This window comes from Miniopterus natalensis, chromosome 13, assembly GCF_054644295.1.
Source record: "Miniopterus natalensis isolate mMinNat1 chromosome 13, mMinNat1.hap1, whole genome shotgun sequence".
NCBI lineage: Eukaryota > Metazoa > Chordata > Mammalia > Chiroptera > Miniopteridae > Miniopterus > Miniopterus natalensis.
In genome coordinates this window covers 14,136,978-14,152,206 of record NC_142093.1, presented here as the reverse complement: position 1 = coordinate 14,152,206, position 15,229 = coordinate 14,136,978, and the positions used below count along the sequence as shown (strand labels likewise).

At 49.8% G+C, this 15,229-nt stretch overlaps 1 protein-coding gene across 3 annotated transcripts in view; it reads left to right on the top strand.

Moving 5' to 3' along the window:
- Positions 1–3,528: 3,528 nt before the first annotated feature.
- Positions 3,529–15,229, top strand: part of XDH (xanthine dehydrogenase) — a 49,109-nt gene continuing 37,408 nt past the window's right edge. For all 3 annotated transcript variants that reach the window (XM_087823831.1, XM_016218921.2, XM_087823830.1), the window contains exons 1-6: positions 3,529–3,570; positions 9,185–9,242; positions 10,899–10,995; positions 12,169–12,277; positions 13,970–14,096; positions 14,381–14,442. In XM_087823831.1, the coding sequence (XP_087679957.1) occupies positions 3,529–3,570; positions 9,185–9,242; positions 10,899–10,995; positions 12,169–12,277; positions 13,970–14,096; positions 14,381–14,442 (495 nt within the window). The remainder of the gene's footprint in view (positions 3,571–9,184; positions 9,243–10,898; positions 10,996–12,168; positions 12,278–13,969; positions 14,097–14,380; positions 14,443–15,229) is intronic.

Genomic DNA, 15,229 nt, shown 5'->3' with positions numbered 1-15,229 from the left:
TTTCTTGCATTGTGGGCTCAGTTCCACAAGCATTTCTGATCCTCCTTACGGACCTGGCCCTCTGCTAGGCGCCAGCAACATAGCAGTGAACACGGTTCTCTCCTGGTCTCAGGGGCCTCACAACCAGAAGGCTGGATTTCAGCCCGACCGAGAAGGGCTGTGAGTGCCATGTGCACTCCCGGGCTTTCTGTTCCGTAGTTAGGAACCATCAGAGCGATGACTTCTCTGCTGGGCAGTGGGTGACAGATGTAGAAACTGGCACTCACTCGCTGTGAGACAGCAAGGCAGCCTTCCTGACTCTCATTTTCTTTTTCTGGAGAGGGAAGACAGTAACACCTTCCCTGCCCACCCCACAGGCTTTTAAGGAGCAAATGAAATCACATGACGTGCAAAAGAAATGCTCTTCGGGTGCCTGGAGCTGTCGTGAGGACTGGTTAGTAACTGAGATGTTTGGGGAATGGGGGTGCGGGTGGACGTGGGTGCTGGGCAGTGATGCTCTGAGAAGGTGGCAAAATCTTTCATCCAGAATGGGCATATGTGGGTCTATGGGAAAATCGGGTCTTTGACAAGAAAATTAATAAGAAAAGTCTGAACAATGGGATATTTTGAAAGAAGTGATTCTTCTCAAGTAAAGTTTGTTGTAAGTAAAGAAAATGAACAGGGGATACCTGTAGGGTACAGACAAAGATGCACATTGGGTGCAAAGAGAGGGAGTGAGCGGCCCAGAGGTGCTGCTGCAGAGGAGGGGAAGGGCTGGCCCTGAGGCCTCTGCAGGAAGCTGGGACCTGCCAGGGCATGAGCTGCCAAAGCACCAGCCCTGACTGGCCTTCAGAGAACCCTCGAACACTTTCCCGAATCACTTCTTCCAGGGACTGCTTGGCCCCAAAGAGCTCACTATTCCAGAAATAATGACTTGGCTCTTGGCAGCATTTTTACTCTTCTTATCTCTTGTGGTTTCCTGAAAGTATTTCTCCAAGAGGAAGACTTGCGTCCATAGGGCCTCAAGACTTACCTGACTTTTCCATGGACTTTGGGACCTCACCTGTCAACGCAGTGTAAATTATAAAGCGAGACATTCTTTTGAAAATTTGGTAAGTTAACATAGTGTAAGTTATAGTTGGCCTGTTCCAAGACCACAAAATCCCATTAATTCAGCCAACATTTGAGAATTCATTCAACTTTGAAAGCATATATAGGAGGTTGTCAGCTTGGAAGAAGATGCTTATTTTAGACTGTTTATCCCTAATTTATAACATCTGGAAAAGTCACAGAGAAAGAAATGGCATAAATATTTTGCTGAATATTAATTAATACTGCTAAAGTTCTTTTGGTCAAATCTCAGTATCATAGAAAAAGTTAATTATTATAGTGACTACAGAAATAAAATCTGAATGACAACATAAGCCCTTATTGATGTATTTCGCTCTCATTTCTCAGTGCTCCACAGTAAGAGGAGGACCTTCACCTCCAGGAGGCTGAGGACCGGCTGAGTGGGTAGAAGGAAATCATCATGTATCTACTGCGGGTCACACGCCTAACCTAAGTCCCATTTACTTCTCACCACAGTGGATTCTTATGAAGTAGGTATAGTCACCCCCATTTCATAGATAAGTATACTGAGGCCAAGAGAGTCACACTGAGGCCAAAGGTCAAACAAGTGGTGGAGCTAATATTCAAGCCAGTCTACCTAACATCGAACCTGAGGCCCTTCCTCCCCCTCCCCCTTTACCTTGAGTGTTTTTGGGACTTTGGCTGGAGACTGGTTAGGAAGTAAAGGGTTTGGATAGCTAGGCGGGTCAGTGACTAGAGAAAAAGCCTCTCATCACAGAGGGTAGGGTCAGGGAGAATTGGCACATTACCCAACACCACCCCAGGCTCAGCCCCTCTCCCTCTTTCTGCTTCTTTCCTTCCTTTTAGGGCAGGGTTTCTCCATCGGGGCTCCATTGACCTTTAAGAACAGATAATGGATTGTCGTTGAGGCTGTTCTGTGCGTCGTAGGGTGTTTAGTAGCATCCTTGCCCTCTGTCTATCTGATACCAGTAGCAGCGCTTCCCAGTCACAACAATAAAACATATCCCCAGACATCGCCCTGTGGCTCCTGGGGTTGGGAATCCTCCCTTGCCCCGGTTAGGAATACCTTTTCTTTATGGTGGACAACCAATGCAGTATGCTCTGATGGGAGGGATTCAGTGCTAAAAGCAGGATAGTCGGGGGCACACTGGGGTGGTTGGTCCCCCTACGAATGGAATTTCTTCTCCTGCTTAAACGAAGCTGTGGTTGGGAGAGAGGAGCTGTGCTGACAACGTGGTTGTCCCGGCAGCCTTCAGTTTCTCTAAGCTGCTGCTGTCCCAGGCACATCTGCTTAATGCTCCTTTCTGCCCACCCCACGCCCTTCCCCTTAGGCCCCCACGGCGCCCACCAGGAGTGTAGGGAAAGTCACCTCCGTCAGGGGGGCTGTTTGAGTAACTGTGTGGGTCTTTTTAGGACTGAAGGAGACCAGAGGGAACGCTGGTGTGTGTGTGTGTGTGTGTGTGAGTGTGAGCTGGGAGGGGCAGTTGGGTGCTGGACTGTAGAGGGCCCATTGGCGCTGCCCCGGTGAGCGTGCACGCGTGTGCTTACATTCGGCGTTAATGGATGCTGGCTGGGGGAAGGTTTTTAGCTCTCAGCTAACGTGCCCATGCCTAGGTTGTGTGCCCATTTTAATTTATTTGGTATTACAAAATATTTTTATGACTGACTCTGATGACTTATTAAGGGCATATTCCTGAGAGGCATGAATAAAAGAAAAGTGTCAAAAATGGTTAGTTATTAGGATTATTTCTGTTGTGATGTTGAGAATACGTTAGCAGTAGCAATAAATATTTTGGTTCTTTGCAAATTTATAAAGCACTTCCAAAAATATATGTCCCTCAGCCTTCTGCTTTTGGTGTCATTGGTGTGCCCGTTTATGGGGTGAACAGAGGGCTGAAGGTGATAGGTAACTGGCCGAGGTCCCATGCGAGATTTTACTTCTGAATCCCTGGGCCCCGAGTCGTGTGGCCTCCGTGTTCCTCCAGGACGAGCCCTGCCCGTAAGTGCTGAGTCCGCACTGCATGACTAAATGGTGAAATGACAGGTATAGACGGGAGGGTGTGAATCAGCCCTGCTGCCCTGGCTGTGACAATGGCCCTTCCCCCTTCTCTCTCCAGCAAATGGGAGAATGAAGCAGGTTCCACCGGGCCAGTGCTTAAGACCCAGGGTGACAGGTTGATAATCTTGCTGAACCTGTGCCTTCCTCCGTGCTCTTTGACACGGGGCTGGGGGTGTGATTTGCTGTGAATGATTGCTTTCATTTTCCTCGATTATGCAAACTAGTGGCTTTTGCCAGGAACTCTTTGTGCCCTGAGGCTCCCAGCTAGTTCCCTCCGATTGGCCTATGTGATTTCGTTTTCTTTGGGAGAGGTATTTTTCAAGTGGCGGAGCAGTGATCACTGCCAGTGCTCTCGGGAGTGAGATACCTGGAGTTCAGGGGCCCCATACCTGTTGACAATGACCGCGGACGAGTTGGTTTTCTTTGTGAATGGCAAAAAGGTAAGCGGGGCTTCCCTTCGCTCTGCTTTCCCTGCTCGCTGGGGAGGGATGTGTGTCCTGTGTCCTGTGGCTGTTCTCTCTCTTTCATGTTCTCCTTTCTCTCTCTCCCTTTAAAGGTGTGGCTGCCTTTGGGGTGACACTGGGGAAAGAAGACCTCCCCTGGGCTAGAACACAGTCCAGAGACTCAAGTGGCAAAGGAGCGAGGGGGAGAGAATCGAGGAGAGAGGTGCCTGGGGGCCTCCCCCCCTGCCCACTCCCTCAGCTGTAGAGACGCTGGCAGGGGGCTGAGAAGGGGCAGGGTTCTAGGTGAGACTGGAGGTTACTCACCACACTTCTGTTCCTGTATTTAATCAGATATGTCCTGAGGCTTCTGTTGATCTCTTTACTGAGGGAAGGAACGGGCACCTGTTTTCTTGGTAACATCTGGATGTAAGAGGAATACAGCTTTTGCTCCTGATATTTCGTGTATGGAGATATAACAGCTAATTTGTGGGAGGGCGTATACTGACATCTTGTGGCAGTCACATTTATTTTCATGAGGGGCATGTTCGCTCCCCTCCTTAGTTCTACATATAAATATTGCAAATCCCACACTTTGGTAAAAATTGCCCGCTTGGATTAACTTCACTGGCGCACAGGCACCTAGGGGAGGCGAGGGTGGATGGGGCAGAGGGGGGCTTATGACGTGGGAAGCAGTCCGTGTTGCGTTGCGCTGGACGGATGAGCATCTTTGCAAATCCTGATGCGGGGCGGAGAGAGGGTGCAAGCACATCCCACGGGCTCCATTGTCCTCTCCCCTCTGCACCACTGCTCGCGTCTGCCGTAGCCCTCAGCTGGGAACGAAGGGACAGGAGGAGGGACAGCTGCACGTTGTAAATGGCCATGTGGACCAGGCGAATGAATAGTGTGCCCAGTGGGCTCCCCAAAAGCAATTTCACTTGTTTTGCTGTATTGGCAGTTTTGAGATGAGAAACAGGATGACTTTCAAGGTAATTTTCAAAAACTAAAATGTGCTCCCTAGGACGTCCAGTGCTTAAATTGTCAGGGTGTGTTTGAGTGACTAGCAAGAAAATTCCATGAGCTATCGTGACGTCAGTGACTCGAAGACTGGATTCCATTTGAGTGGTGCCCCAGGAGGCACTGGGGAATGGGGTCAGCCATGCTCTTCGGGTTCCAAGTTGTCTCTGTGCCAGTTTCTTTTCAGGATTGGCATCTGGCAGCACACCCAGAGGTAGGGCAAAGCCTCCACATCGGTAGTAGTAAGACTTATGTCCAACATTTCAAACTGTTTTGTTGCATTCAGCAATTACACTGTGGAGATTTATGAAAGTTGTTGAACTGACTTTGTAGAGGGGCGTCTTCTGCGGAATTTTTCTGAGCCATTTTTACATCGCTTGAGCAGCTGGATTCAATGACTTCCAGGGCCACGCCTCACTCTAGGGTTTGATTATGTATTAAGCCATCAATTCCTGTGCGATAGCACCGGCTTCCCTTCTCCATGGATGGTTTGCCCTGAAGCACTGGAGCATTTCAAGGGCAATCCACTTGGCAAAAATTGTTTTCCCATGTATTTTTAGTTTCACTTTAGGAAAGCAATTTCAATTTTTTTAGATTGTATTATCACCTCACACCCTACCATCTATCACTGCCGGTTTTTGTGATGAATGCCCATGTTTGTAATTTGTAAACATGTGGCCTTTTGAGGAACTGCTGGAAAGGACGACAGGCAGTGCAAGGAGCGATGAGGTAACAGCAGTGCTAGAAAAACAAGACCTAGCAGAGGACTCCCCAAACAAATGAAAGCAGCCGTGAGTAAGTGTGTTCCCACGCTGACTCCCAAATGTTCTAGACCTTTTGGTACAGGATGTGACGTAAAGAAGTTAACAAACAAGAGGTGAGAAGCTGGTGCCTCACTCTAATGTCAGCCTTCTGCTCCCCCTGTTTCCCACAGCTGCCTAGAACTGCCCTAGCTGGGGTCCTGGAGGGGAGGTAAGATACCGGCCACCAGGTACCCCGAGGGCCTTCTGGGGTGGTGACGGTCTTGGTGACCATTGTTTTCACATCTTCTGATTGAGAGGAGAGTCCGGGTGGAAGGGAAAGAGCTGCCTAGGGTTTTGCTATTAGTGTAGTGATAGGCCTTTTGGAGGGTAGGATCGTTGCTTTTCTGAGCAATCACTCTCTGTTTAATGAAGACTGCGGCATCTGGGAGAAGCTGGGGAGATTTAGCGTGTAGGGTGCAGATGAAGGTGTCCAACAGTGATCCCCACAAGAAGGCGGTGTCCATGAGTCAAGCCTCCCACTCTCACATCATTGACATTCAGCAAGCTTCTCCCTGCCCTGAGCCTGTGGGACGTTTATGGGCTGGAGGCATTTGCTTCTCAGGAACTTGTGAACTAGTTGCAGAGGTAGATTAAGGTTAGGCAAAGTAATGTATTCCAAAATGTATTTCACAAGAAACTGTCCCCATAAGATACTCTTCTTAGATAGTCTTAAACTACTCAGCCCAGTGTTGGCACAAAGTAGGTGCCCAGTTCATGTGGACAGAGTGAACAGATGAACATTAGAAGCCCTAACAAATCCTCTGGCAAAGAAATTTATTTTTTAAACTTTGTATTTTAAATTTACAAAAACTTTGCAAAAAGAATACAAAGAAATACTAAACAGACTTTACCCACCTGTTAACATGCTGCCACATTTGCATTTTATTTTCTCTCTCTCCATATATACACGTCTGTATTTATAGGTGATACATAGATATTTCAATGTATGTATTATAAATAAACAAATATTTTCTATATTTATTTATGTGTATAAACAATGTAAACAAATATATAAAGCATAAAGTTTTATTTATGAATCATCTGAGGGTAAATTTCAGACATCTTGCCCCCTTCCTTCTTCCACAAAAAATAAGGATATTATGACAGAACTACAACGAGATTTTAAAAATCAGGACATTTGGTGTTGATATAATACTACTATCTAACGTATGGATTTTATGGAACATTACTTCAGTTTCCCCGGTAACTTCTGTAACTCCACCGCCTTCCCAAGTGCCCCAGCCCTGGGCTGCGTCTTGCAGTTAATTGTCCTGTCTTGTCGGTCTCCTCTAATCTGGAACAGCTCCTTAGCTTTCCTGTCTTTGGGATGTTGATGTTTACGAAGAGGACAAGTCAGTTATTTTTTAGAATGTCCCTCATTTTGAGTTTGTGTCATGCTTTCTTAGAATTAGCTTCAGAGTCTGCATTTTGGGAGGGACCACCAGAGAGGTGGCGTGTCCTTCTCAAGGGGACGTGATGTCAGTTTCCGCATTAGTTGGGATGTGAACTTGGATCCTGTGGTGAAGGGGGTGTTCACCAGGTTTCTCTTTTTTCCTTTATAATTGATAAATGACCCGTGAGAAGGTACTTGGAGACTGTGTAAACATCTTAATCATCAAACTCACCCACTAGTTTTATTTTCCATTAATGTTAATGATTATGGGGCAGATCTCAAGATGGCCAGCCATACTTATTAGTTGCCATTCTTCTGCCAAGAAAACTTTCCTTTCTTTCCCATTTGTTTGTTTACTTGCTAATTATCAATTCAGACTCAGGAGTTTTCATTTTATGTAATGGGCATAAACCCATGTTGGCCATTGTTTGTTTTGGTGGCTGACGTTTCCCAGAGCAACCTGCTTAGCCAGTGTCTCCCCAGCTCCCTTCCCCACAGGGTTTGCCTGCGGGAGGCCCACGGGCGTCCCGAGGAGAGAGGGTTCCCAGGGGTTTGCGGGAGTGGCACAGCCGTCCCGTCGGAATTCAGGGAGGCGGACCGCCTGCGACTGGGTGCTATGGAAAGCCTTCGCCAGGGACCTGTTTGGGGTCTTCTGATGAGTCAACACACAGATGGAAGTGGAAGAAAATGGTCTAAAACTTAGGAATCAGGAGGCATATGATGTGTTCTCACTGGAGTACGAAGGCCAGCTTGGCAGGGGAGGGCTGAGAATGAAGATTGGGGACATAGTGGAAGGACCTCGAGAAGACAGCCTGGGGAACCGGGGTGTTACCTTGACTACGTGGGAGGCCACTGAAGGCAGAGGAGGGAACCCTGTGATGTGACTAAAGCCGAGCTGGAGGGCGGAAGGAAGGTCCCACCTGGGGAGAAGACAGTCAGATAAGGCTCTTGCTGCCATCTACAGGGAAGGTGGTGGGGGTCTTTGTTTTGTGCTTTCATGATTTCTTCTCCAAGACAGAAGACTTAGCTTCTTGTGTAAGCTTTGAATAAGCTGGACCAGTGGGGTGCCATAAAAAATGAAAATTCACTTTATCTTTCACTTTCCTTTAAACATTATTCAAGACGAAAATTCTGGCAGTTTTGTTACCTCTTTAAATACTTTCGGTTAATAAAAAATCTTATGGTCATTTCTAAGTTGCCAAACACAGGCTCAGTTCAAGACGGTGAGGGCAGCAAGGAGGTTTTCATGCAATCGGTGCTGGTAGAAGGCGGCTTCCCGCCACTGGAAACATTCAGCCAGAGCTCATGGGGGTGTGCTCTGGCCAGGCTGCTGCCCTCTCGGCCTCCGGTTTTGGGAGGTCCACTCCACACAGACTGTTGGAGGCCCCATCACCTGTAGTCAGTCTTTTGGGGCCCCCTCTGCCCCTCCCGTGCATGGCCTACAGTAGGTCCATGGCCAACATTTTACATTTTTGCTCTCCCGAACTCTGGGAGTGTACCCCAGTTCCGACACTGACCCTTCTTCAGCTTGCCTGGTGAGCCTGCCTACCTCTAGCTGTTTAGATGGGCCAGGCCACCACAGGCCCGGCACCGCAAAGGCCACATGCTGGCCTCCCACGTGGTGCCATGGAAGCCTCCCCGCGAAGTGCGAGGTGCGAGCAGATACTCCTCTCCTGTGTAGGAGGAAGCGGGACTCATACTACAGTGCTCTCTAAAGAAATTCTTATCACAGATTCTCTCCCCTTAACCATCCCTATCACCCAAACCCTTTCACCCTTGATAATGGGTGAAGAGGAGTGAAATGGTTTTTCATAGATTTCCTCTGACAACCGGCAACGGGAACTAGTGCTTTGCTCTGTAGACGACCTTCCCCATCTTATTGAAAATGCCATTTGTGGCCCTTGGTTTGAGATTTTTCCTGCATTTCTGACATGTGCCAGTGTTGCTGGCCGTGACAGCCCAATGCATACAACGCCCCACTGTGAGCACAGGCCCGCGGACTGGCTCGCCGCTGTCTGAGCGTGGACACGCCAGGAGGCAGAGCCAGTCGTCTGCGCGCTGCTGCTCTGAGCTGTCCCTGGTGCTCACAGGTGTGATCCAGCAGCCGGAAAGGAGGTGACATGTTTGACTGAAGGAGGGCTTTGCGTGGTCAGCCCAGCACGGCAGGTGCAACACCTGAGCGCTCTGTGGTGGGTCCTAAAGTAGAATCTTAGAATTGAAGGATGTCAGCACCTACACAGTTTGGCTTGTAGTTAATATGTTCGTTCTTATGGGATTATCAAGAAAAAACTCGTTAGTTTTCATAAGATATTTTACACATCCCCATTAACTTCACAAATTCTTCAGTAAGACGATGACTGAGTACACCTCTGAGACGTATCTATTTCTGTTGTTTTTATAGGTGGTGGAGGAAAATGCAGATCCAGAAACAACCCTTTTGGCCTACCTGAGAAGAAAGTGTATCCTGACTTTGGAGTGGGGGTGAGGGAGAGGGGGCAGTGAGACTCATTCTCTGGGCTGTATGGCGTTTTTCTGGCGACTGCTGGGGAGGCTGTGGAGTGTGAAGGAAAGAGCACTGGATTGGGGCTCTGGACACCTGCATTCTAGCTGCAGTTTGTTACTCGGCTGCTGTGCGACCCTGGGAAGTCATTTGAATGCTGGGTCTGCAATTCTCAGCCTTTAATAAGAAGATTCATTCTTGATATTCCTTAAAATCTCTTTCAGCGACGGCTCTAGTGGACCCTGGGACTATAAAACAAACAGCTCCATTAGGCACTCATGAGCCCTGGCTGGCTTCCTGGCCATTCTGGCTCAGGAGGAGCTGGGCCTTCCTCAGCCCCCCTCTGCCTAAGACATAGATGGGCTTCCTAGGAAAGTCTCTAGCTCAGAGAAGGTGGAGAGAAAGTCAGAGGAAGTGCTGCTTGTTGGGAAAGGGATACCTGAGGTAGGGAACTATGTAGAGGCGCCATCATTGTGGAAATGGCAGTGCTGGGAGGCTTGGGCTGGGAATACCTGAAGGGGACTTAGAATTCTGCTCTTTACTATAAGAGCCCTGGCATCTTTTAAAGTTGTGTTATTTATTTATTTGTCAGTTACAGTTCACATTCAATATTATTTTGTATTGGTTTCAGGTGTGCAGCACAGTGGTTAGACAATCATGTACTTTACTAAGTGTTCCCCCCGATATTTCCAGTACCCACCTGGCCCCATACATAGTTATTACATTATTATTGACTATGTTCCCTACACTGCACTTTACATCTCTGGGACTATTTTGTAATGAGCCCCTGCAACTTTTGTTCTTTCAGGGTAGGAAAATATTCTGAGACCCTGGAACAAAAACAATAGCAAGAATACAATAGGAATTCACATTTAATGAGCACTCCCTGTGTGCAGGTGGAGTTCAAGGTGATTTCCGTGGGTTATCTCCCTGATCCCCACAGCAGTCCCTCTGACAGAGGAGGAAGTGAGGCCTGCGCATGTTGAGGGACCTGCTTCTCACTTGTGCATTTTGGGCAGACGCTGGTGGAGCCTGGACTAAAGCTTAGAGCCATGCTCTTCACTCTACCTGTCCTGGAAACTCTCCAGGCCTCTTGTCAGGACAATGCTCAGCAAATCCCTGGACAGATCAACGTCTCACTCTGATCCGAGTGGTGTCATTGCAGCCCCAACTGGGTGGATGTGACAGCAGCCCCACATGCTCAGGCTCTGAGGTGCCCCGATTTACCTGCTGGTAGATCACACGGCTGGGGGTCTATGAGGCCATGCCTAGAAGACCCTGACACCAAGAAAAGTCTCCAGGACTCGAGTCCTGGTCAAGTTTAAGTTCTAGATCCCAAGTCTCAGGGGATGGTACTTGGGTGCTTCTCTGTGGGACCCTGATGCCTGTTCCCTTAGGGACCATGGACACGGCCCCGTCCCCTGCCTCCCTGGGGCCCGGCACAGCCTCTCTGATGAGCAGGCCGTGTGTGCCTGCTGCCTCCCTGGTAGAGGGGCCCGAGCCTCTGCGTGACAGTGGATGGATCCGCGCTTGCAGCTCTGCCCAGGTGTTTCCCAGCAGCCCAGCAAAGACTCCTTTTCTCTGAGTTCATGTTCCTTAACCCTTGACCGCCCAGTGGGGCTGAGCGGGACCAAGCTGGGCTGTGGAGAAGGGGGCTGTGGAGCTTGCACCGTGATGCTCTCCAAGTATGATCGTCTCCAGAACAAGATCGTGTATCCTTTGCCTGCTGGCTGATTGCTGATGCGAGGGACTAGGAAGCAGTGGTCAGCTTGTGAGTGAGTGTGTGTGTGTGTGTGTGTGTGCGTGCTCACATGTGACCTTTCTAAAATCCAGGCTCATTTCACACCCCATGAAATTCTTCCATAGGGCTCCATTACCTTCAGGATAAAGTCCAATCCCTTTGCTTAGCACACAAGGCCCTTTACAATGTACCCCACCTTTTCTCTCCAGTTTTTTCTTTCCATGGCCCCAGCACACCATTCATCAGCATACCCCAGTCTCTCATGCAGAGACAATTGTGAACAACTTACTCCTTACCCACTAATTTCTTGGTCTTTACATAAGCTGTTTTCCAAGTCTTTTTGACTATCCTTTCTTCCAGGACTTCTCTACATGGCTGTTACTAGCTCTTTAGGACTGGGAAAAATATCACCTCCTCCAGGAAGCCCTTCTTGATCTCCCAAGACTGTGTTAGGTGCCCTTTGTCTGAGCTAGTCCTATATGCCCTGTGCACAGCCCTCCTGAGCACTTACCATAAGATATTTAAATCACACCTTCACACTGGCTTCTCTTTCCTGGCTGCACTGCAAGCTATTAAAGAACAGCGACTGTACCTTATTTACCTTTATGTCTCAGCCCTCAGCAGAGTGCCTGGTGTATGGCTGGCACTCACTGACTGATGTCGACTGTATAAGTGAATGAGTCATGGATGAAGGAATGGATGTAAGCAAGTTTCAAGGGGTTGGTGTCTCATGTTCCCTGAGGAATGGGGGAGTAGAGGTGGGTGAAAACAGAGAAGCAGAAGTGCCAGGAGGTTCTGAAGTTGAAGAAGCCAAGGAAGGGCCCTATGGAGAGAGGAGCACATGTTGGGCCTGGAACCTGCCAGAAACCTCCCTTTAACTCAGCCTCCAGAGTTGGGCTGAGTAAGAGGTGTCTGACAGTGACCCTGGCCCCCTTACTCCAGCTGGGTACTAGGGTGCACTGATACCTGACACCTAAGATGCTGGAGGGGCTGAGGGCCCACCAGTGGGGAGAGCGTCATTTGTCCCTCTTTAAGAGTCTTGTCTAAGGACACCTGTAGAAGAGAAAAGAACAATGTAGATTAACAAGAAATGATACACAGCATCACAAGTAGACAATGGAATGACCTTAATCTGGGGTTGCAGCCACTTTTCAGCCAATGCCTGCCTAGCCCCCATCTGCTCCTTGCACCATGTTGCCGTGACGACTGTGGAAGGGATAGGAAGCACCAAGTCCAGGCTGCACCCTGTGCAGGTAACCAGAGCAAAGCGAGCTCACGGCAAGGCTGAAGAGCTGCTTTGGGCTGCTGGGCGGAGTGTCCCCCGGGGCCAAGGAGGCACCGCGCTGGGCCACTTCCCCATCTCCTTAGGGGTGGGGGTGGGAGGTGGGTGCTATGAGACAGTAAGAGGAGGAGGCACCCAAGCGCAGCTGCCTCCTGTGGGGAGTGAATGAAACATTGCGTAACTCCAATGGGACCAAGACGCCAACTGGATCTGGTGGCTGGATAGTCCAGCTGCACCAGAACTGGAGAGAGGAGGGGTGGGGGAACTTCTTCACCTTGAGCTTGAGTGTGCTTAGGAACGCCCCTGCCTTCCTAGATTCAAGATTCCAAATGCTCCGCACCCCTTGATGAAAAGCCCACCCCCTCCCTAGTCTCTCCTCCCTCAAGTGGCATTTTCACTGCACCTCTCACCTCCCACCCTCAGATAATACATATGTGGGCTGCTTGGCCTCCACCCTCATTACCTGGAGGTGAGCTAGACCTGAATAGAGAATAGAGACACGAGAGTGTCTGACCAAGGCTTTCTCTGTGATGGTATCAGGCCCCCTGGGAACAGATGGAAACTGGGAATGCTTTTGGGTAGAGTGCGTGCTAGTCGGGAGGTTTTGTGGAGAGAAGCAGGATGCCTTCAGGTGAAGTGAAATGGAGCACCCATGAGAGCCAAGCACTGTGGGAAGGAAAGGCCATTGTTCCCAGTGCTTTGTGTTTGGGGAGACTGAGGCAGGGGGGTCTTTGAGGAGATTACAATCACAGAGGGTGCCAGAGCCAGGCCCAGGTCTAAATCCTGCACTGACCATTTGGGGAGACCTGCTGTTCAGGGCATGCCTTCCTTGGGCACCGTATGAATCTGGCAGCCAGGGCCTCTGGCTAAGCAAGCTGGTTATACCCCTTGGGAGGAGCACCTGGGACGAGCAGGGTGGGGTGGTATTGCTTCACCTCTGTTACTTCAGTTCTTATCTTAGACAGGAAAAGGGAAAATTACCAAACTTGTCCAACAGGCAGGGGATGTAAGAAGGTTCATTAGGGCTTGTAATTGTCTTTGAGGAAAACAGACGAAAGAAAGAATGAACAGTTTAAACCCTGAGATCATATCCATATAAGGCTAAAGCCTTGCCTTTTCAGTGATACAAATCCAAATCCTTATTCCTGATGCTCTTATTTCCGCTCCCAAATGAGCTGTAGAGCCAGGCCCCACTTCTCCTTGTACACTTGGTTTTTTCTCTTGGTTTCTGTGAGGCTGCGCTCCCCTCACTCCCCTCCCGCCTCCCTGCATGGGCTCCCCTCAGTTCAGCTGGGCCATAGTGCCCCAGGGCTCCCTTCTCCATCTGCACACCCACCCTAGGGGAGTTTAATACCATCTACATTTGAATGGTGCTCACATTTATATCTTTAGCTTTGACCTCTCCTAAGAGGCTTATGTGAATTATCTCACTGAATCCTCACCACAGCTCTAGAGGTAGGAACTAGGATGAGGGACCTGTGGCTCAGAGAGGCTTGGTGATGTGCCCAAGGTCACAGTTGCTAAGCAGTGGCACTAGGATTGACTTTGTTCAGTGGCTGCTGCTCACATTGCCTGTCGACATGGCCTGGCTTCAGTTGAGTTATGCAGGGAGTCTGAGAGGGGTTCTGCCAACACAGGTGTCCATGTCATCTGTCCCTTTTAGGAGAGAATTGCCAAAAGCCATGGCTCCCAGTGTGGGTTCTGCACCCCTGGCATCGTCATGAGCATGTACACGTTGCTCCGGAACCAGCCCGAGCCCACCTTTGAGGAGATCGAGGATGCCTTCCAAGGTACGGGCCTTAGGCACAGCCCAGGAGGTGGGATGGCGGATGGGCTCCGTGGGGGTCAGGGCAGGGCCTGAGTGGAAGCCTGGAATGAGCCTGAGGCACTGCCCTTCAGAGGAAAAGCTCAGACCACCCCCACGTGGTGGCTAAGGTCTGCTGGAGGGTTGGCCCTCTCTTAGTTTGAAGAACACTCAGATGGATTGGATCTCACTGAGCCGGAAGCCAAGCCATGGGCCCCTCACCTGCCCTGGGGCCTACTCTGACATCACACCTGTCCCCTTATCCCACAGGAAACCTGTGCCGCTGCACGGGCTACAGACCCATCCTCCAGGGCTTCCGCACCTTTGCCAGGGTAAGTGGGGGCCCCAGGACATCAGCGGTCTGCTCCTAAAGCATCAACACTCAGGAATCACAGCTGGGAGGGATGCCAGGGGCCTCTGGATTACAGAGAGGAGAGATAAGCCGGCCAGGTGGCAGGTCCTCCCACTGTGGATGCCTGCGTGGGCAGTGGGTTTGCATTCTTATTCAGAGAGGGTTCTTATCAGTAGCACTGGTACTTTTTCTCAAGGAAGAGCCTGGGGAACTGGTTCCTGGGAGAGGCATGGTGCCCAAGGGCCAACGTCATCCAGGGCCTTAGGTGTGGCAGCCTTCCCTGGAGACTGGTATGCTCAGCCTGTGGCATGGGTGCTGAATGTGGCATGTAATAACAACCCAGCACCCAGCAACCCGACTCAGCACCCAGGACCCTCCTCCTTTCCTCTCCTGCCTGCTTTCTGCAGTTGGTGCTCTGCTGGCCTTAGGAAACTGCTAATCAGGTCTCCAGGCTGTGTGAAGCCCTGTGCTGTGCACAGAACTCTGAGTGAGAAGCCACAGCCGGATGTGCAGGCTCCACTTATATAAACACAGACACACACCTGCCCTCTGGCAAAGAGGACAGGTGCCTGGCCTCTCCTTTCATGGCTTAATCTCCTTAGATTTTTCCCTGATTCTCCAACTGGGTCAGGTTGATCCTGACTCCAGTCAGACTGTCTCCTCTCAGTGTGATTCAGGGTTGAGGGTAGTCACTGACTCCGTGCTTCTTGCTGACCTGTAGGATTGTTATGTCACAAAAAGGAGTGTTTCATCCAAATAATTCACAA